Genomic DNA, 22,375 nt, shown 5'->3' with positions numbered 1-22,375 from the left:
CCCATATCACTCCAACCTCTGCTTCTATTGTCACATCTCCTTTTCTTGACTCAGTCCCTCTTGCTTCCCTCTTATAAGGACTCTTGTGATTACATTGGGCCCATCCAATTAATCCAGGATAATGTCCCCATCTCAAGATCATAATCACGTCTGCAAAGTCCCTTCTGCCGTATAAGGTAACATACTCATAGGTTCTGGAGATTAGGGCGTGGATATCTTTGCCGTTATTCAGCTGACCCCAGAGGAGGACAACACTCCAAGGGCCCGGGCCATGCTGGAGGCACAGGAGGGCATGGAATGTTCAGCAAGCAGCCAGTGCTGAGGTGGGCAGGGCTACTTAGGACCTGCTTGTCAAGGATGCGGGTCCCATATTAAAACATATGAACTTCATCCTCTAGAGCAGTGCTCCTCACACTTGAACGTGTGTTCGGGTCAGCTGGGGATCTGGTTAAAATGTAGACCTTGAGTCAGTAGGTCTGCTTTGAGTAGAGAGGCTCTAAAAAAGGACAGTTCTGGAAAAGATGGTGACTGACACAGAAAACAGCCCCAGACAGGCCCTGTGTTTCCAGAGCAACGCGCTGATGGGCGTTTGAATGGCATTCCGTTCCCAGGCGCTCTGTTACCCAACGTTTTTTGCACATCCATGAGAGCAGCCACCTAGGGTCTCCACCATGACCTCCAGTCAAAGCCTAAAAGGTTCTATCTGACTCATGAAAGGAAGATTCCCAGTGTCGTGACCTCGGGCCACTCACCGGCCCTCTCAGGCCTTCATGAACAGGATGTAGGGCTGGGGTGGACAACATGACTCTTGGAAATAGCGTTCAGATCCATGCTCTTGGCTCCGTTAAATCAATCTGGGCATATTTTTAGAGCTGAATGCCTTTCCTTTGAATGTGACTCTTTGAAAATTGGTACCCTCACGTGTGGGGTAGCATGGTGTTTGCTAGAACCCCCCATCCCTGAGGAAGTTGGATAACTGAGACTTTGTATTTCACTCCCGCATGTAAATATCAGGGAGGACCATACAGGGTCTCAAAATGTTGCATCGCTGCGGAGTGTCAGGGATAGAAATGACCTTAGACAGCATTGTATGGGGGGCTGTAAACCCAAATGCTCACGAGTGCTAGGAAGGAACCATGAAGGGGTGAAGGGCGCTGGCTGGGGTCTGGGCTGCCCTGTTTGGGGGGGGCCGCCCCAGCTCAGCCTCACAGTCATCATTGTATGGGGATGCGGGTCTTATATTGCTGCATCCACCCATTTTGCAAACAAATCCAGAAATCTGGATTTTTATGCGAAGTCTCCTATTTTTAAATGTTGATAATGAATTCAGATATTTTTAAAATCCTGTGTGGGCCAAACAAGACAATTCTGCGGACTGGCTTCGGCCTGTTGGCAGCTTGTTTGAGAATCCACTTGTTTTACCAGGAGGGAAACTGAGGCGCCTGGAGACACGGGGGCCCTTCCAGAGGTCCCCCGGCATCAGGGCTGGAACTCAGGGCTACAGACGTGCGATGCGGCCACCATGTTCAAGGCAGCCCCTTTCCCCTAAAATCTCAATCCCAGTGCCTGTGATAGAGTCACCCCAATCATGCAACATCGAGCAGCCTGGGAGGTGGCAAATCCACCCCTACCCCAATCTGCCCCCAACGTGCTTTGTGACAGGGGCACATCCTAACTCCTCTCTGGGCTAACTTCTCATCTGCAGATGGAGGGCTGGGGGCTCGGTGACCCCCAAAGTCCCTCTCCACGGTTCTTCGAGGCCTCTGGCTTTCTCTTCCCATCCCCTGTGCATCTCTGCCTCTGAGCTTCCAGTATTGACATTTCGCAAGCAGCAGCTATCATGGAGCTGTTTCCAACCTCAGAGGTCCCGGCCCATGCCATTTACATGATTTAACATGCTGGGTTTCAGGGGGCGTGTCACCGAGCCCACAGCCAGCGGCCACTGCACCACGACTTATTGATTTGACGTATTAAACTGATGGATTTGGGGAGGAAAAATGTTTTCTCTTAAAATGCCATTGCATCTTGGGATTTCATATGATTTTACCACAATCCCCCTGTGCACCGCCCCCCCCCACCCCCCGCCATAAGAGTTTTATTTGTCCGGTGGCTGAGATGCAATTGTTCCAGGCTGCCTACTCCTTGGCTACGTCCCATGGGAATAACAACGATGACAACAATAATAGTAACTAACACTTACGTTAACACTTGCTATGTGCCAGGCACTGCCCTTAACACTTCACTTATCAATTAACTTGCTTTATCCTCACAACAGTCCATAAGTGGGTACCAGATCTATCCCTAATTTATAAGCAAGAAAACAGGTACAGTGTGTGATACCACTTGCTCAGTCTCCCAGCTAGTAATTGGAAAAGCTGGTGTCAATCTAGGTGGCCTGGCCCACATCTGGCTCTTCACCCCTATGCCTCACTGCCTCTTGTAATTATTATAATTGCTAATAATTATACTAATTAGGAAGTGATAGTAATACTTAGCTCTCTTGAATACTTTCCAAGTGTCAGGCTTGTGTGACTTAAAGATGTCATCTCATTTAATGCTCACAAGTCTATCATGCCCATTTTTCAATTGAGGAAACAGAGGGCAAAAGGTTAAGGCCCCCAGCCAAGGTCACACATCCAAGACGGTTCCCACCTGTGACTTTCCCCTCAGCCAACGAGCTGGCCCTGGAAAGTGTCTTAGCAAGGGAGGGATTCCCGGGCAAAAGGGAAATGGTTCTTGCAAACCCATCAATTGCATCAGTGGAGGGTCAGAGCTGGCGTCATGAAGATGTTTTTTAAAAAGGCAAAAAGTGCAGCTAACAGGATTAGCTGTCACCGCACAGGCCACGCACCTGATGAGAAATCATTTCATTTCTTCTGCCCCGGGAGGTCACCAGTTCTCAGCTGCAAATTGAGCCATTAGCAGCAAGTTTCAGAGACTTGAAACAATCATCTCTGTGATTATTGAGCCTTTCCGGGTGTCACCAAGGCTCCCCGCTGGTCCTGCCCAGAGGCTGCCAGCCCACTGTCCTTCCCAGCTTCCTTTATTCACACGTGCATGCGTTCCATAACACTAATAGTGGGCATTGATTTTAGACCAGACACTACGCGATGATTCCCGATTGTTTCATTATTCCCATTATACCTTCTCTCTGTTGGCCAGACACCAACACCTATGGTCTAGCATTTATTGACTCAATCCCCTCCCCCGCACAAGTCGACTCTCTTTTTCCTACATACATTTGAAAGGGGACTTCAGATCAGTGATGCTCAAATTTGAATGTGCATCAGCATCACCTGGAGGGCCCACTAAGACACAGATGGGGGACTTCCCTGGTGGTGCAGTGGTTAAGAAACCGCCTGCCAGTGCAGGGGACATGGGTTCGATCCCTGGTCCGGGAAGATCCCACATACCGCGGAGCATCTAAGCCCGTGCGCCACAACTACTGAGCCTGCGCTCTAGAGCCCACGAGCCACAACTACTGGGCCCACGTGCCACAACTACTGAAGCCTGCATGCCTAGAGCCCGTGCTCTGCAACAAGAGAAGCCACCACAATGAGAAGCCTGCGCGCTGCAACTAGAGAAAGCCCACGCACAGCAACAAAGACCCAAAGCAGCCAAAAATAAATAAATATATTAAAAAAAAAAAAAAGACACAGATGGGTTCTACTCTCAGAGTTCCTGGATTCAGTAAGGCCCAAGAATTTGCATCACAAGTTCCCAAGTGCTGCTGCTGCTGCTATTCGGGGCCTACTCTGGGACCACTGGCTAAGATCATTCCTCTAACTGGATCCCTTGCCATAAAAAATGATGTGCCAGGGAGGCTCTCTGCGGGAAACAGAATCTCCCAAATGGTTCAAATGAAGGCACTTGGATGAAAGAACTCCTAACAGAGGCATGAAAAGGGTTAAGAGAATCTGAGGCCCCCAAGGGCTGATGACAGAGGGGAGCCGTTACCAGCCTTGGACAGGAAGGAGAAAAGGGCAAGAACGGTGTTCTGGGGTCTGTAAGAATAGCAGCCGTGACAACGGAGCTGTAGTCATGGGCAAGAGGATGAAGCTGATGCCAGAGAAGTGGACAGAGAGAGAGAGGGAGCAGGGCAGAAGCACGCTGACCTCTCTCCTCCCATGTGCCGATTTCCAGCTGGTGCCCCCCCTTGCTGACTCAGAGGGCCAGGGAGCCTGGGGATGCCCTTCTAAGGAGTCAGTCCCCTGGGGCCCAGAGTAGGGCAGAGAGGGGTGGAGAGCTGTGGCCTGGGAGGGGAGGGAGAGGATGGGGGTGATGGAGAGTCCCCAGCACAGAAGGCAACTGTCAAAATGTTCTGCAAGTCTGCTTAGGAACTGCTGAAGATCTGAGCCCTCTCGTTGTTTTAAACAATTAAGAAGTGTTAGGAAAGTGTTAAGGACATATTATCGCCAAGCGAGACTCTTTTGATTGGGCTGATAAGAATTTTAAAAATAATGGAAAAGCGATAGCGTTTTCACTCTTTGATGGAGACAATTTAATGTTGTGGTTCTTCACACTTAACACCATCTCTCCCCTGGTGGTGGTGTTATTGAGTCCAAGCTTGTACTGCTCATGCATGGCAGGACAATAGATAGAGTTGCTGGGACAAGGAATAGCGACTTTATTCCGAAAGCCAGCAGACTGAGAAGATGGTGGACTCGTGTCCCAAAGGACCATCTTCCCCAAGTTAGAATTCAAGCTACTTTTATACTGAAAGGGGAGGGGGTGTGGTTTGTCGTTGCAAACTTCTTGGTAGGGGAATCCTTTGTTCTTGCAACTGTCCAGCTAGGTCAGGTCAGATGTTCCTGTAAACCTCCAACAAGACAAATGTTCTTCTCTGTTCTGCAACTTTTTATCTCTACATGAATGGATAAGTGTTACACCTATAAAGGTCAGAACCTTGAGAATGGGCCATCCTGTGTATTTCAGGCTATAGGCGATATTCTTAACTTGTAGCAAAAGCAATAGAGTATAAAGGTTAAAGGAAAAGAAACCAATCCAGTATGGAGTCAGATTTGTTCTTCCCTATTACAGTGGGAAACACACATATAATTTGTACTTATTCATCAGCTCACATCAGGCATTGGTTGAGGGCTGCTGCAGAGGTGCAGGGCAGGCTGGTGTCAATCTCCCAGCAGGTGGGGAGTAGGCTCTGGTGACCAGGGCAACCCCTGGGGCAGAGAGGTGCTGGCAGGTGGCAGGTGCATTGAAGTGCTGTCGGCAGGGATGGGTGGGACACCCACAGTGTCACTACACCTTCACAGCCCCTCCCCACCCCTCCCCTTGAGTATTAATGTTCCTGTGGATTCTACTTCTTACCCTTTTCTCTTTTGCTCTAAATGCTTTTTTGGGGCATCCATCTCTTTAAGAATCACAGCAAACATTTAGTGAGTGCCCATGTCTTGCCAGTGTCCCCACATCCCTGTCTGAGCTCCAGCTGCCTCCTGCACATCCCCACTGGAGGTCCTGCAGCTGCTGCAGACTCTGCACATGTAGGAGTGGCCTCACCACTTTCCTGCCTTAGCACCATTCTCACTGAGGAACGATGACTGTCTGCTCAGACGCCTGCGCTGGAGACATGGCCCCACTCTGGACTCCTCCTTCTCCTTTGCCATCGCATTCATGGGTCAGCAGGCCACTGAGCCCACCCCTCTGGAGTCATCAAGCTCCCCACTTGTCCTCACCCCCCATCATTGCCACGGCCCAGGCCACCACCATCTCTTCATGGAGCGCGGCCCAAACCTCCAGCGGGTCTTCCAGCCAGCCCCCTTCCAGAGCAAGCCTCCCTGCATGTCTTTCCCTTGCTAAGCCCTTTAGGACTGCACCTGCCTCTGCAGCATGGGTCAAACCCATCTTTTCCAGCCTGGTTCCCAGTGTTACCAACCGGGGTTCTTGGCCTCCTTAATCAATAGAAATTGATAAGAGGCCAGACAAGAAATTCAGGCAAGGCTTTACCGGGATCCCTGCTACAGCAAGAGGGAGCGTAAACAAGCAACAGTTAGTTTCCCTTGCTCGCTGGCTCCCGGAGTGGGGGTGGGGTGGGGGTGGGGCCAGCTGGTTCCTTATATGGGGTGAGGGTAGGGGCGGGTCCAGGGGTCGGGTCAGAGGCGTGGCTTAGGTGGTCTGCCCACCCCCTTGGTGGTGCTGTGTGCAGGGGCATGCGCAGTACTGTGCTTTGGCTCCTGGCTCTTCAGAAGTAGCAGTTGGGGTTTTTGTCTTTTCGTATCTTGTTGTCCATAATCATAATTTGCCCCAACTGCCAATGCGCACAATTATTTTTAGTCCTTTATAGTTTCTTTGTGTTTTGTTGCTCGAAGAGACTTTGTCCAGGTACGAGCATTGCAGCAAAGCGTCCCAGGTCCCAGCCTGAGTCACCAGCATCCTCAAGACCCATCTGCTCTTCCCTGCGACCTCCTTCCCCACCACACCTGGTGGCCAGCTGGGCTCAGGATCACTGAGAACCCCCTCCCCCACCATAATCCCACTCCGTGGCCATCGTCTTGCAAGAATTCTGATGCAGAAATTCTTTGGGATGCTGGAGTGCATGTAGATGAGAGCCATCGCCAGGGAACCCAACTCCCCCGATATGACTTCAAAGTGGCCATTCTATCCTGATAGGTTACAACCTCCCTACCCATGATGGTTTCTGGAGTCAGAGAGGCCTGAGTTTGAACCCAGATTGACTATATCACTCACTGTCCAGCTGTGTAGACCAGTGGTTTAATCCCTCCGAACCTCAGTTTGCCCATCTGTGATATGGGTGCTGCATTGCTGCCTTGCAAAGCTGTCAGGAAGATTGAGGGAGATCATGCATGTGAATGCTGGTGTTTGAGGCCAGAGTCCCTAGAAACAGACTCTGGGCTGAGGATCCATGTGCAAGTCATTTATAAAGGAAATGCCCCGGAGGAGAATGGTAAGGGAATTGGGGGGAGCAGAATGGGGAAGGGAGGAAGGCAAGTGAGGGGGTGATGTCAGGCCAGGGCCCAGAGAGGGCAGCTTCAGTTTTGGCCCCGAGGGAGCTTTGCAGTGTAGGTCACCACCCAGGGTGGTCTCCACCAGAGCCATGGGGCAGGACTACCCCAGTCAGCCACTGGTTGACGACAGAACAGAGAGGAAAATATAAGCTTCCAGGCACTTTCTGAATGAATATGGGCAAGATGTAGTCCAGTTTCCCAAAGACAATCCTGCAAAGACAGAAACACTAAAAAGAGGTGCAAGGACATTGGGTAGAACATTAACATTGTCCAGTATGACTTGGCACGTGATAAACGCCTAATATCCCTTGGCCCTTACTGTGACATTGTTGCTGCTATTAGCATAACCTCAGCAACAATTCCGCTTCTTACTATAGTTATTAATTTCCTTGGCTGGGGTGGGCTGTAACTTGCAGACAGATGCTGTGAGCCTAGTTGTTGCAAATTCACCCTGGTGAGGCTCCGCCCACCCGCAGGGCAACAGCAGCTGGAGGTGAAGGCTGCTGGGAGGGAGAGCAGGCCTCCCCGAGGGCAGCCGCCCCCCTGCATGGCCCAGCTCACCCTGCACCTCCTGCCTTCCTCCTCGCTGCCCGGTGGGCCTGGGGCCAGCGAAGGGCCTCAGAGGCTGCGAGTGTACGGTGCCAGGGGATGTTTTAACAACATGCAGGCTGCCAAGAGCACATTATTCTCTCACAGAAATCCAAGGGATTGCCCAGGAGAAGCGATATTCCTGTAGCAAAAAAAAAAAGAAAAGAAAAGAAAAAAGTTCTTCAAAGCTCTGAAAGCCCCGTTGCATTAGGAATGATAGTGGGTGTTTGAGAATCTGGATCCTTCATCAGGGAATAGATAGGGGCTCAGACATTGCTGTTTGTTTGCTTCCTTCACTGAATGGTGTATATCGGGTGTCCCTAGGGCACTAAGGTGGAAGGAACAACTTGTGCAAAGGCAGAGAGGTAGGGAAGGACAGCTTCCGAGAAAAGAAAAACTGAAGATCCAGACTGTTGGTTGTAAGAGACAGAAGTTCTACCCCAAACCGGCTTAGGCAAAGACAAGGATCTCTTGGTTCATGTGATTGAAAGAACAGATGACTGGCAGCTTTAGGCATGGCTGGATCTGGGGACTCAATGTCACAGGACACGGTCTTCCTCCATCTCTTGGTGCCGCCTTCCTTGGCCTTGGCTCTGCCCTCAGGAAGGCCCTTGCTACTTGATGCAGTCACTTCCATCCTTCCATCTTCCCAGCCTCAAACCCAGTGGAAAAAAGGAATTTTCTTTCCCGATAGTTTCAGCAAAAGTCCTGTGCCTGACTCATTGAACTGATTTGGGTCATGTGTCCATCTCCGGCTGGCCAGGCCTGGTCCATCCATAGTCCCTTCTCAAAACCTATGGTTAGTGTGGCTTAGAAGGTAAGTCACATGATGTGCTCCATCTCCTACTCACCACCCTTTTTCTCAGAAATCGTGTCTGCTCCCACAGTGTCATTTCTCCCTCTTGACTGTCTCTAGCCTTGACCTCACTCAAGGACCCCTCGGCTCCATTTCCAGTCCCCACCGTGTTCCTCCCATCCAGCAATGGTAATGATGCACGTGAACTGAGCTCTTCTATATGCTAAGCACAAGCTCATTACGTTGCCGTGTGAATCCTCGCAGCACCACAATACTATGAGATAGGAGTTATTATTATCCCCATTTTATAGGTTAAGAAACTGAGGCATAGAGAGGTTCATTCCTGAACCAATGACTAGAGTCAGAAGGACACGGAGTTCTGATTGGCCAGATACGAGTCATGGAGCCAGGGTGTGAATCTGATGCAACTAAACTGCACAGACTGAGAGAGGAAAGGGGTTCTTCAAATAAAAAGCATGTAGGAAGAAGGAAGAATAATGTAGGATGGGAGAAGTAGAAGATGCCCCCTAAATTAGGTGACAAATGATGGTAACCCAATTTGGGCCAATTTGGGGGAAGAGGGAGCTGTGCTATCTTAGGGAATAAAAAGAAGGTTTGGGTAGCCAAAACACTGGCAGGATGGGGTGCAGCTGGCCTTCAGGAACAGCTGGAACCAGTCGCTCATACTGGCAGAGTGCCTGGGCTCCCATCTGGGACTCTTTTCCTGTCTACTTCAGTGGGTTCCAAGCACAGATTCCTGGAGAAGGGCCTTGACTGGCCAATTCTAAGTCACGTGATCACATTGGATCATTTAGCTGTGCCCAGTGGGGTGGGACCACAGCAGAACATGGCAGCTCCCAAGAGAACCACAAGGTTGAAGCTGTGGGAATAGCAGTGGTGGTTTCTAGAAAAAAGTGGAGTAGGGAACAGGGTAAATAAAAACGTAGGTGTACCTTGAGGGCAAGCATGATGTGTGTAAGAGTTGGGATGCTTATAGCTGCAGGTAACAGAGAACATCATACTGGCCAGCTTAGCCACAGGGAAGCCGTCGGGGCTGGTGGTTGCGTGGCCCAATGAGGTCATCTTTCCTGCTCTGCTCAGCAACTGGTGTCAGCTTCATTCTAAGGCAGGTGCTCTCTGGGCAATGAGATGGCTCCCAGTGGCAGTCATGTAACAGATGAGAAGAGAAAGAGAGCCTCCCATCCAGCCACAGGATGGAAGTCCTTCCCTCCGATCTGAATGGACCCGCTTATTGGTCACATGCCTCCCTGGACCAGTAACTGTCATCCTGAGAGTGCCACGCTCCGGCGGACTTAGGCTGGGGTTCCTGAGCCAGTCCTGGTGAGGAGGATGGCTGGCCAGGATCGCCTTACCTAATCAGGACCCACGCTAGAACCGAGGTCTTCTCTAAAACGACTTGATCCCCCAACCCAAGGGCGTGGGGTGGAACGAACCCAGGGAGAGTCCGCCCTGTGTGTCCCCGTCTCACGACCTCCCTGCCTCCTCCGTGCAGGGGTCCTGTGGCTGTCGGTCGTCTCCGAGGTGCTCTACATCCTCCTGCTGGTGGTTGGTTTCAGCCTCATGTGTCTCGAGCTCTTCCACTCCAGCAATGTCATCGACGGGCTCAAGCTCAATGCCTTTGCGGCCGTCTTCACGGTGCTCTCAGGTAAGGCAGAGGGCCTCGGGCAGTGGGGCAAGAACACACCGGAACCAACCCTGTGCCCAGAGCAGAGGGGAATGCGGGAGCTGGAGCCACCCTCGGGCGAAGTCCTGATTGGTCCACCTAGGTGACCGTGGGCCAATCACTTCTCTTCTCTGAAGCTCAGTGTTACAATTTGTAAAGTAGGATTTGTCTGCTCCCCTATTCTCTGATTCAGCATGTGTTTACTGAGTGTCTCGTGTGCCAGGTCATGTGTTTAATAAGTATGGGGTTATAGTAATGAACGGAAACAGACAATTCCAGTGCTTCATGGAGCTTAACACACGTGGGAGAGAGAGATGGGTTTGCTGGAGATGTATTCAGGAGATGAACGCCACATGGCGGGTGATGGATTGGATTTGTGGCACGAGGGAAAGGGAGATGGTCATGAAAATGGGCGGACGGTGGTGTCTTTCACAGGGATATGAAAGGGCAGCCTGCTGGGGGTGGTGGGCACATCACTCATCTGCTTTATCTTATTTGCCCTTGAGACCTCCATGGGGAGATGGCCAGCGGGAAGCTGGATGAACAAACACATTTGGAATCTCAGTGGTGAGGGTGGGGTGAACAGAGATTGTGGACAAAGGCCAAGGATTTTGAGGGTTTTAGGAAAAATTGGATGATCGGTGGTGGCAGCATGACTCAGGGAGGTGGAGACGGAAGGCTCCAAGCAAAGGTCATTGGATTAGGTGGCCAGGTGCCCCGAATAGCCTCAGCAGACCCGGGTCATGAGGGGTTAAGCCAGGAGTTTGCCGGAAGGGAGTCAAAGGAGCCTGTAAACCATAACTTCAGGAAGCCTGACAGAGCAGTGGCTTGGCTGTGTACGACATCTGTTCCTAAAAAGCCAAATGTAAACTGAATTTCTATAAATCTAATCTTATTCTTCATGCACTGGAAGAACTCTCTATTTAATGAAACCGAAACGATGAGCCTTTTGGTAAAGGGAAATAATCGCCCCCTAATTGAGGTATGTGTATATAACAGAAGGATCTCCCAAAGAATAGAGAGCGGAATTCAAGAAATTATAGCATGCTGCATAGATCAAAACATGCACATTGTCATTCCCAGGATGTGGGAAATCTAACCAGAATAGTAAAGGGAAGAAAAGAAAAACAGTGCGATCCTCACAGCACAGTGTCGATTTTGGCCGCCCTCCCCTTCCCCCATGACCCTGTTTTCAGCTATTCCAGATGGAGAGATGGGTTATTCTTTGTTTGCTGTTATTAAATGCATTTATTATGCCTGAAATCATTTTTTTTTCATATTGTATTCATTTACTCAACCGACACTCACTGAAGACCTCCTGGGCTCCGGGGTCGGTACTAGGTTTGGGGGAGTCAAAGAAAAAAATGACTCAGTCCTGGCCTCCTGAAGTTTGCCATCTTGTAGGGACACAGACTCGTCAAACCCTTGTAACGTGGCAAGTTGACCTTCATGAACTGGGTGTGGTGAGCCCTGCAAGGGGGCACCTACATTTGCCCAGGGGGTGCCGATGGGTGGGGTGGGGCCTGAGGAAGCAATCATTAGAGCTGAGACTTGGAAAAAAACTTTAAGAGTTTGCCTTGATGGACAACTCGGGGAGGGCATTTTGGGTGGAGGGAACAGCATAGGAAAAAGCTTAGTGAGGTGGCATATTCTGGAAACTTCACGTAGTTCAAAATAATGGGAACGTGAAAAGTCAGGCGAGTAGGAGTGTTGAGAGATGAGGCTGGAGAGCTGGGTAGGGGTCTTGGTGCTTTGCAATGGTCTGTAGATTTTATCATGCAGGCAATAGGTAGCCATCGAAGAATCCAGAGCAAAGGGTGATGCGGTCAGGTTTGCATTTGGGGATGAGGGTTCAGGGTGCAGCACGGGAGGAATGGAGCCAGAATGGAGGTGAGGAGGCCGGCCAGGAGGTGAGAAAGGGTGAGGCCCTAACCCCATACAGTGGCTGTGGGGATAGGAGATGCAGGCACAGTGCCTGAAGACTGATTAGGAGAGGTGGGCGGGAATGAGTGGGTATGGAAACACCGAGACTCTAGGTCAAAGGTTCCTAGTGTAGAGTCCACAGAATTCAGGGAGTCCATGAACCTGGATGGGGGAGAAGTTACATCTTTATTTCTCTAACTTGTAACTGACATTCAGAATATCTTTCAAATATGAACGGAGGTAATGCATCACAGTCGTGGGCGGCACCTGTGACGCAGTCACCAGTAGGAACCACGTTTTTCATATGCACATATCTTGAAATGCACTCCTTCAAAAGGGCAGTACTTCTGAGAGCTTCCGCTGAATCTTATCTAACATGCTAATGAAGAGGCACGTACATTACTATACAACACATTTGTTTGAATATTTTGCTAATTGTATTTCAGTATAACTGGTTTCTTCTATAATCCTTTTATTTTATTTTATGGAGCTGAAAACATTATTCTGGGGAGGGACCCCTAGGTCCAGATGGCCAGACCCCTGATCTGGGCTGGCATTTGGCCAGGATGGGATGGTACCACCAAGATGGGGAAGGTGGGGAAAGAGCAGGTGGGGTAGATGATGGGTCCCTTTCGAACAAGTCGGGTGTGCGGTGCTGCGGGGTGTCCAGGCTCCTCTCCTTGTCAGTGGTTTCATCTCTCCTTTTCTTTCTCTCTACCAAGCATCAAAGAATCCCCTCCATTATCCCAAGCATCCAGCCCTCCCCTCAACCTGCTTCCTCCTGTCACAAAACAAAAGCTGGTGGCCAGCCCAAGGCAGCTGTCTCTGGTTCTTCAAGCCTCTCTCGTGGGGAAGCGGGTAGGGCGTTCATTCCCCCTACCTCAAAGGGCTTATCAAAGTTTTCACCCCTCAAAAAACCCCAGTTTCCTTCTAGCGGGGAGTCCCACTGCTAAAGAAAATAAGATCATCTCCGTAATATCAGGCAGATAAACAATGCACGGCTCAGGGAGGTTAACTGACTTGCCCAAGGTCACACAGCTGGTCAGTTGTGGAGCTGGGATTAAACCCGGCTCCTGCTGGCTTCAAAGCCCTCTGCTGTTTTCTCAGGATCGTACTGCAGGAGTGACCGGGCGGGCAGGGAGGGAGAAGACTTTTAAGTCCTCAGAAAACAGTAACTGAGAAGGATGTAGCAGCCAGATGATGTGATAAGCAAGTGGTGGAGAGAAAGGATTCTGTATTCGTGCCTGGGAGAAACATGAGACCAGGAGAGAGCCAAGCCCCTGACTTGCCTGGCCTGGAGGAACCAGGAAGCTGGCCTTTCAGGAGCCACTTGAGAACAAGGCAGCTGGGGGTGGGGGAGCAGCTGGGGAGGGTGTGTTTGGGGAGGGTGAGAAGCTTGGAGGAGGTGGGTGGGCTTCTGGTTTGTTGCTGTGGGAGGGGAAGGAGTGGGCGAGCAGGGTGGGGGAGAGCCCATCGACTGAGTCCATGGGGGAGAGGGTTGGGCTCTGCTGCTGCCAGGGCTGTGATGCTGCCGGACCAGCTCACACCGAGGGGTCCTCAGCCCAAGGTCAACGCCTTCTAGGGTAGAGGAGAAAGCAGAGGCAGGGCAACACCTACGGGAGCCAATTATTATAATTAATTATTATAATGAGCCAGTGGGTTAGGATTAATCGTAATTGCCAACACGGACTGAGATGCCATGCTGCACCAGCACTGGGCTGAGCCTGCTGCACGTGTTAATATCTTTATTCCTCAGTGTGCTTGTGGGAGGGACATTACGTCCATTCCACAGATGGGAAAACTGACTCGCCGGCAGTCACATAGCTAGCCAGTGGTTGAACCCAGAGCCTGCCACATAGAGTGCTTTGAGCAGGGCTTGGCCCCCAGGGCTTCAGGTTGTCACTGTTGTTATTATTATTCCTAGTTGTCCCTGAACAAACTGAAGGGCAGATCAGGGCCCCAGGGACCAGCCCTGTCACAGTGAGGCTGGGGTGAGGGATTTGGACTCTATAGCCAAGGGAGAAGGGGTGGTGGGGCAGGGCCAGCAGGGCTATGTTCCCAATTCTGGCAGGAGGGTGGTTGTAAACGTTGTTGGTCCGCTGGCCCAGAGCCTAGAGCTCCCGGTGCTTCTAGGGACCCACAAAGTGCTTTAATTTTGACTGCTTTTAAAATCAGAAGAAAAACATAGAATAATAATGAAGGCATAAGAATGAACCTAGACTGTACTGGTGTTTTTTATACCACTGCCATCATAAAATGTAATTTTTAATATTTCTTTTATGGAGGAACGGGCCCATGAAGTCAAAAGTGCCTGGGGCCCTTGAAAGTCATAATGTGGTCCTGCACTGGGCCACGGCTTTTCTCCGTCCCTCAGGCCTGAGCAAGACTAATTCCAGACGGGGGTGCGGCTCCAGCTGCCAGGGTCCCCCCCGCCCACCCTGTCCTGTGGCTTTAGCAGAGGTGCTGGAGAAGATGGGGCTCTCTGTGCCACTGTCTCTTCCCCCAGCGGCCAGGGTCTTGTATCTTGGAGGGGATGCGAAAGCAGGCTGGAAGATGTCTGTTCTTCCCCAGTTTCTCCGAAAAATGAGGCTGATCTACTTAGGAAGAAAAGAAGGTCATTTGGAGAACTCCTGAATGGTCAGGCTAACACAGGTGGGCTTTTAGTAAAAACTGCACTGGAATGAAGAGGAGAACGTCTGTTTCCAGGAAGAAATCAGACCTCATGGAGAAGTCAGCAAGAGTCTGTTTTGTTAGGTATCGAGAAAAGGAAATTTTGCGATAAAACGAAAAATGACCAAGGATGAGGTAGCTCTTTGAATCCGGGAAAATAGAACCTTACCTTTTATGTAATCTTGGCATATTTGGCTTCATCATAAAGCGTATATTTCACTGCACAGTACACCACTCTTAATTTTGTAGTTAATTTCTTAACCTTATATACATAATGTGTGATTTGAAAATTTTAATTTTAATTTTCTTTTTAAAAAATACAGAATATCTTAAACTTGAAAGGCAATTGAATGGAGTATGATGGGACTGGGGACGTTTTGATGCTTTTGTGACCAAAAAATACAGGGCTAGTGGAAACTTAGGAATTAAAGTTAGAATTTTGTATGTTTTTCTTTGAAGGAATTCTAATCTTATGCATTCAGAATGACTTCTAAGAATTCTGATTGAGAAGCATTAAAGTCTTAACCATTACATACACTTTAAAAAAATTTCAGGGGCTATTTTCAAGGTGAGGTAGGAGTTGAAGGGCAAGCCTGTGAGGTGGACACCTACCCGTGTGTTTTGGATAGACCTTTGGGGATCCGGAGGCCTGGGGCCTGAGGGACAAAGCAGGCAAACCCCACTGCTCTGCAGACACCCGTGGGACCACAAAAATCCTCAGGAACCCAGCTGTGAGGCATGCAAAGTGCTACCTGCTCCTCTGGACCCACCTCCAGCCCCATGAGCCATGAAGCCTGTGAGTTCCAGGAAGGCAATTTTATAGAGCCATTGGCCCTACGACCTGGTCTGAGGCTGCCTTCTGTGAGCGAATGTAAGCTGGTTAACCCATCGGGTTTGCCTTTCACTGGCTGCCAGGAAGCTTAGATCTGTTTGTTTTATGTTCAGTCGTAGCAGCTCCCCCCAAGCGAGGTTGCCTGTGGTCTTGAATTCCTCCCCAGTCCACCCTTCACTTCATTCCTTGGCTCTTTCTTAGAGCTTACTCTTGGTGTGATGATCTGTAACTTCCTACTGTAAACTGCCATTGTATTTTAGGGTGAGTTTCCTGAGACACTAATTCCACTAGCTACCCTGCCACCTTGGGCCTGTGCTAAAAAGAATCTCCTGCCCATAGCTGCCTCTGTTCAGTTCTTCTGCCCTGGCCAGACCGGGTCTCTTGCTCATAACTGAGAGAGCAAGTACTTTTGTGTATTTTTGTGTCTAAAAGTTCAGAGGGTCTAAATCAGAGAAATGAGTTTTTCAATATCATTAAAAGATTCTTGGGCTTCCCTGGTGGCGCAGTGGTTGAGAATCTGCCTGCCAATTCAGGGGACACGTGTTCGAGCCCTGGTCTGGGAAGATCCCACATGCCGCGCAGCAGCTGGGCCCTTGAGCCACAATTACTGAGCCTGCGCGTCTGGAGCCTGTGCTCTGCAACAAGAGAGGCCGCGATAGTGAGAGGCCCGTGCACCGCGATGAAGAGTGGCCCCCACTTGCCGCAACTGGAGAAAGCCCTCGCACAGACACGAAGACCCAACACAGCCATAAATAAATAAAAATAAATAAATTTAAAAAAGAAAAATTACAAGTTAAAAAAAAAAAAAGATTCCAGAGGCAGAGAGGACTCCTTTCAAGTACCTCCTGCAAAACTCCAAGGAGGACTATGATAAGACCAGCTAGGTTATAGACTCATTCCTGAGCCAGTCACCACGCCAGAGGATGAAATACTGTGATTAGCCAGGCCTGGGTCTCTAAGCACACCTGTGGTGTGGGCTTAGCCATGGACCAAGCAGGATTACTATGCAATGGTGGACAAGTGGTTGCCCAAAGGCATCGTTGACTGGAAGTCCCAGTGGTTGGGAATTGGTTGGCTTGTCAAGTTGGGAGATTATCAGGAGGTCAGCGGTGGAGCTAAAGGACTCAAGAGCCCCAGGAATGGTAGAGGTCTTCATTTGGGTTCCTCCAAAGCAGACCCTAAGGTGAAGATATGGGTGCAAGTAGTTTACTTGGGAAGTGATCCCAGGAAGTATGGTCGGACAGTGGATTTGTAAGACAAGAAGGCAGGAGGGCCAATAAAGGGAATGTTGGTAGGCGGGTGACCACTGGGGGCAACTGGGTTTCCCTCCTGCTGGGGACCCTCTGAGAGACTGTGTAGGACACCCAAGGGGTGAGAAAGCAGTGGAATTTATTCACCATCTCTCATCCATCACTGGTTTAGGGGGCACTCCTGAGTCAGTAACTCCCCCAGCATTTCTAGCCTTCGCCACCTAAGATGGAAAGTGTTTGAGGAAGGAAGCCACCAACATGCACCGGAGCTGCCAACTAAAGCTGCAGGTGACCTCTGGTGCCGGCCAGTGTGGGTATGGGTGAGGACAAACCAAGGCAAAAAATTAACTTGTGCCCTGCAATACAATTCTGACGCTATTTGCCATCAGATGCCACGGTCCCCAGCAAGACTGCCCCACTGCAGGTGCCACCTGTAAGTTCAGGGGGTCCCCGGGCTACCCTCACCTCTAACCAACTGGCTTCAAATCAGCTTTCTCATGACCCTCTTAAGTTTGATAATTCATTAGGACTACTCACAGAACTCAGCAAAGCACTATACTTATGGTTACAGTATCATCATAAAGGATACAAATCAGGACCAGCCAAAGGAAGAGACACCCAACGAGGTCTGGGAGCTAAACCAAGGACAAGGTGAGGTTTTGTCCTCTAAGGCTAGCCTGGCCTGTGTGATTCTCATACCCTGAATCCAGGTATGCAAGGAACTCTGCATTTCTTTCATTTCTGGAAAAGAACTTCATTTTGATTCTGTGCTCCCATCCTCCTGGGCTGGCAGAAGATTTATTGTCAGAATTTTGAGGGGCTTACTCCCTACTGCCTTTGCCTGGGGCTGTGCTGCAATTGTCTGGTCTTATGCAGTGTCAGACAAAGAGGGGGTGGGGTTTAATCTTTGTCATTATCATCTTCATCATACAGCTTAGTCCCTGATCTGAAACCCTTGGGGCTAGAAGTGTTCCAGAATTTGGAACTTTTCAGATTTGGGCAGGTAATGTAATACATAAACCATCCATTACATAACACCCCAGTAGGGGCTGGGGCAGCACTGTGTAAGCAAACACAGTGAAACCCGTGAATATTCATTCTAGGGGGGATAAATAAAGACGGTCAATAGCCTCACGTCCATTCAGGTCAGGTTTTGGTGCTAAACGAGTTCAGGCCAAGTCAGATTTTGTGGCCAGATGAATTATGAAGAAGCTGTTGGATTTCAGAACTTCTGGGAATTTGAAATTGCAGATAAGAAATTATGGGCTCAATAGCTTCCATTTATTGAGCATTTATTATGCCAGACACTGTTCTAAACATATTCCCTCTGTTGAACCCTACAATGGTAGGTGCTATTATTATTCCCATTTTACAGTTGAGAAAACTGAGGCACAGAGTTAGTACGTGGCAATTCTGGCTTCAGAGCCCATGTGCTTTACTGTTACATGGGTCCATGTAGGTTGCCACTGAGCCTTCTCTAGTGCCCTGTTCACAGGGTCCCTTCCAGTCCCCAGAGCTCTTTGCTTCTAGGGCCAGATGGGAGGTGGGAGAAGGGGGCTGGTGACCTCAGTGCCTGTGGTGTCATCACTCCTGATCAGAGGTCTCAAGTGCAGTGCCTACAGGGACCATGTAGGTGACGTAAGTGAGTCAAGCTGTCCAGATGTAACACAGCAGTGGATGTGGGGATGGCGGCAAACTTGGGAGTGCACGTCCCATCAGCACCCCATTGCTGCCGTGGGGGAAGGTGCACGGCATTCAAGGAAAGTCCAAAGCTGGTTTTTTTATCGGAAAATCTCCTGATTTTTAATTCAAAATGTTTTTTAAACAGCTTTGTTGGGATAGAATTTACATATCATAAAGTTCACCCATGTAAAGTGTATAGTTTAAAGGCTTTTAGTAACCGTTGCAGAATCTAATTTTAAAATCTTTTCATCACCCCAGAAAGAAACCCCATACCCGCTAGCAGTCATTCCCTATTTTCCACCAACCCCCACCCCATCTTTAGGCAACCACTGATCTACTTTCTATCTCCATGGATTTGCCGATTCTAGACATTTTATATAAATGGGGTCATACACTATATGGTCTTTTATGACTGGCTTCTTTGACTTAGCGTGATGTTTTCAAGGTTCATCCAAGTTGTAAGATGTATCACCACTGCATTCCGTTTTATTGCCGAATAATATTCCATGGCACAAATACACCCCATCTTATTTCTCTGTTTGTCAGTTGATGGACATGTGTGTTGTTTTCCACTTTTTGGCTAGTACGAATAATGCTGCTGTGAACATTCATGTCCAAGTGTTTGTGTGGACATATGTTCTCCTAGGAGAGGAATTGTTGGGTTACCTAGTAACCCTAGGTTTAACTTTTTAATTCAAAATGTTTTAAAACATTGTATTAGCCAACAAAACATCACTGCAGACCCTCAGCATCCTCTCCCACCCCAGACAAGGACAATCCAACCCTTTTTCTTTTGTTTTTTTTTGGGGGGGGCTGTGTTGGGTCTTCGTTGCTGTGCACGGGCTTTCTCTAGTTGTGGCGAGCAGGGGCTACTCTTCATTGTGGAGCACGGGCTCTAGGCGCGTGGGCTTCAGTAGTTGTGGCTCGCGGGCTCTAGCTCACAGGCTCAGTAGTTGTGGCCCACGGGCTTAGTTGCTCTGTGGCATGTGGGATCTTCCCGGACCAGGGATCGAACCCGTGTCCCCTGCATTGGCAGGTGGATTCTTAACCACTGCGCCACCAAGGAAGTCCCCAACCCTTTTCTTGTCCTAAGGACTAGAAGACAGCTCACTCTTTCTCTCCCTGACTCAGAGGTCCCTGTCCTAATCTCCTCGGTAAATTAAGGCTTCTAAAGATGAAAGCCAGGAGGGAAGGATTTTGCAGATGGGTTTCCCCTCTTTGCTGCAAAACCTCTGGGACGAAGAAGTCCAGAGCCTCTTACCGTTTGAAGCGAAAGGAAAAGGGGGGAAAATACAGGGGAAAAGAGCATGAATTACCATCTAAAAATATTCCGCCACAGCTATCTGCCAAATGGTCATTTTGCATACTTAGCAACGGACCTCAAGTTGATACTCATCAAGTGTACGGCTTTCCGTGTGATAAAGTTCCAGCTCCTTTAGAGTTTTAAATATAGAAGGCTTTTTTCTCACTTCGCCTCATTGGACATTTTAGGGGATTTTTTTTTACAAAGTCTGTTTTTGTCATTTCTAGTTGATATTTGTCAAATGTTACTTTTGTAAACAAAATCTAAACTCCATCCCAAGACCACAAAATGTGGCCTTTGCCATCCTCTCTAACTTCATCTCCTACAATCAGCCCCTCCTTGCTGGTCTTCACGCTCTCTGAGCTTGGTCCTGCCCAGGCCCGTGGTCCCCTCCGTGGGGCTGCCTTCCCCGCATGAGCCTGGCTCACTTCCTCCTTCAGCCAGCTGTCACTCAAATGGCATCTCCTTAGGAGCTCTTTCCTTTCCCCCAGTCGTTTCCATCCCCTCCTGCTTGTTTTTCTTTCCTTTTTAAAAATATTTCTTTCTTTATTTCTTTATTTTGGTTGTGCCAGGTCTTAATTGCGGCATGCAGACTTCTTAGTTGCGGCATGCAGACTTCTTAGTTGCGGCATGCAGACTTCGTAGTTACAGCATGCATGCAGGATTCTTAGTTGCAGCATTTGGACTTCTTAGTTGCGGCATGTGGACTCAGTTGCAGCATGCACGCGGGATCTGGTTCCCCGACCAGGGATCGAACCCTGACCCCCTGCGTTGGGAGCGGGGAGTCTTACCCACTGGACCACCAGGGAAATCCCCTGCTTGTTTTTCTTAATGACACATACTGCTTTCTGAGCATCACCTAAAACATGGTGGGCACTCAATGAATATCTGTTGAATGGATAAGAGAACTTACATACTAATTTGCTTGCTTGTCTGCCACCCCATCTCTGCTCCTCAGACCAGGTTTTCTCAACGGTGGCACACTCTTTGCTGGATTGTTCTTTATTGTGGGGGGAGAGAGGCTGTCCTGTGCGTGGTAGGGTGATGAGGAGCCTCCCTGGCCTCTACCCACCAGATGCCAGAGGTGCCCCACCCAAGTCGTGGCAACCAAAAATGTCTCCAGACGTTGCCAAATGTCCCTTGGGAGGCAAAAAGCACTCCTGCTTGAGAACCACTGCCCTGGACAGTGGGGTCCCTGAGAGCCGCGGCTGTCTTCTTCGCTGCTGTATCCCCAGGGCCTGGCCCTCAGAAAATTCTCCTTGAATGTAGGAGTGCACCGTAGAGGCGACACGCAGGGGCCAGACCCCTCACAGTGGGGTTGTTGGCGTTTGAGCTTTGGGGTTTGCAACTCGCCCCAATAGGACAAGCAGGGACTCTGAAACCAGACAGATCAGATCAAACCACAGTTGGGTCCCGTTGAAACTGCGTGGTCTGGCAAGTTACTTACAGCATCCTGTAGCATCTGCACAAGATGGGTTTGAGTGATGAAGTGACATCCCCCGAACCACATGAAGAGCCAGTGCAGCGGGTAGGCACGCAGCACGTTCTCGGTCTTGTTTGTTGAAGAGTTGGGGTGAGAACAGTGACACCGATGGGATCGGGTACAAGGCTCTACACTTCTGCGTAGGCGACCGTGTGTCCAGGTGTGCCCAGGACAGTCCCAGCGGCATTATTAACAGGGCCCCTTTCACTCCCAGAAGCGCCCTGGTTCGGGTGATAAACTGTCTGCTCACCCACTTTTGGGGGCTCTGCTCTTGCCTTATTCTCTGAGTTGCTTCTGAAAAGAATCCACATCTTCCCCTCCTCTTTCCTAAGGCAGAAATCACCCACCCCAGTGCCAGCCCTTTCCGGCTGTCACTCCTTTGAATTGTTCCTTTTCTCCTAGTCCAGTGCTTGGTCTATTTCCGCTCTGTTTCTCTCGGCTTGCTGGAACAATGGGACTTCTTTTTAAAAAAAAAATTTTTTTTTTTTGACTCTGAGTTGCTGACTTTCATCTGGGCTTTGTTTTTCTTGTGGTTGTTGACAGCTGGGCAGCAGGGAGGGAGGCCAGGAAGGGTGGGGACTGTTTGGAGCTGGGGGATGGGGCTGTGCCAGCAGCCTCTCGCCGCCGCCGGGTGTAAGTGTTAGTTCCACCCTGGGGCTGACAGACACTTAGATAGAGAAAGACTCTCTTAGCCTTAAAGGATGGGTGGAAAGGTGTGAAAACCCTTGCCGGGGAGGAAGCAGGATGACAGATGCAGAGGCCGGAGGGACACACGGCATCCATCCTTCATTTCTCCTTCCTTCTTCCCTTCCTTCCACAAAGAATCCTAGAGCATTTCCTCTGTACCAGGTACCAGGAAAACAACCAAGCAAGCTGTCTGCCCTCGGGGGCTTGTGTCTAGTGGGGGAAGCAGTGAACTAGTGAGCAGTTGGGACTGTGATATGAAGAGACGGTCCCAAGGCTAGAGACCACGCGCTGCTGGGGGCTCAGGGGCCCGTCCAGAGGCCCTAAGGATGGGAGGAGTTAGCTGGGTGGAGAGGCAGCGGGGGTGGAGGGGGTGAGAGAGAGTGCTCCAGGCAAGGGGGCAGCAAATGCAAAGGCCCCATCCAGGCGGGATGTCAGAGGATCTGTGAGAAGGTGGCCATGGGAGGAGACTGGGGAACAAGGGAGCGCTGGGGACGAG

At 49.9% G+C, this 22,375-nt stretch overlaps 1 protein-coding gene across 3 annotated transcripts in view; it reads left to right on the top strand.

Annotated features, from left to right (window-relative positions):
• Positions 1-22,375, top strand: part of GSG1L (GSG1 like) — a 212,145-nt gene that overhangs the window by 124,210 nt on the left and 65,560 nt on the right. For 2 of the 3 annotated variants that reach the window (XM_059896824.1, XM_059896822.1), the window contains exon 3: positions 9,878-10,030. The exons of the other annotated variant lie outside the window; for it this stretch is intronic. In XM_059896824.1, coding sequence (XP_059752807.1) covers positions 9,878-10,030 — 153 coding nt within the window. The remainder of the gene's footprint in view (positions 1-9,877; positions 10,031-22,375) is intronic. 3 annotated transcript variants of the gene reach the window in all.

This window comes from Balaenoptera ricei, chromosome 15 (assembly GCF_028023285.1).
Source record: "Balaenoptera ricei isolate mBalRic1 chromosome 15, mBalRic1.hap2, whole genome shotgun sequence".
In the NCBI taxonomy this organism is placed as follows: Eukaryota; Metazoa; Chordata; class Mammalia; order Artiodactyla; family Balaenopteridae; genus Balaenoptera; species Balaenoptera ricei.
This window is presented reverse-complemented; position numbering and strand designations above follow the sequence as displayed.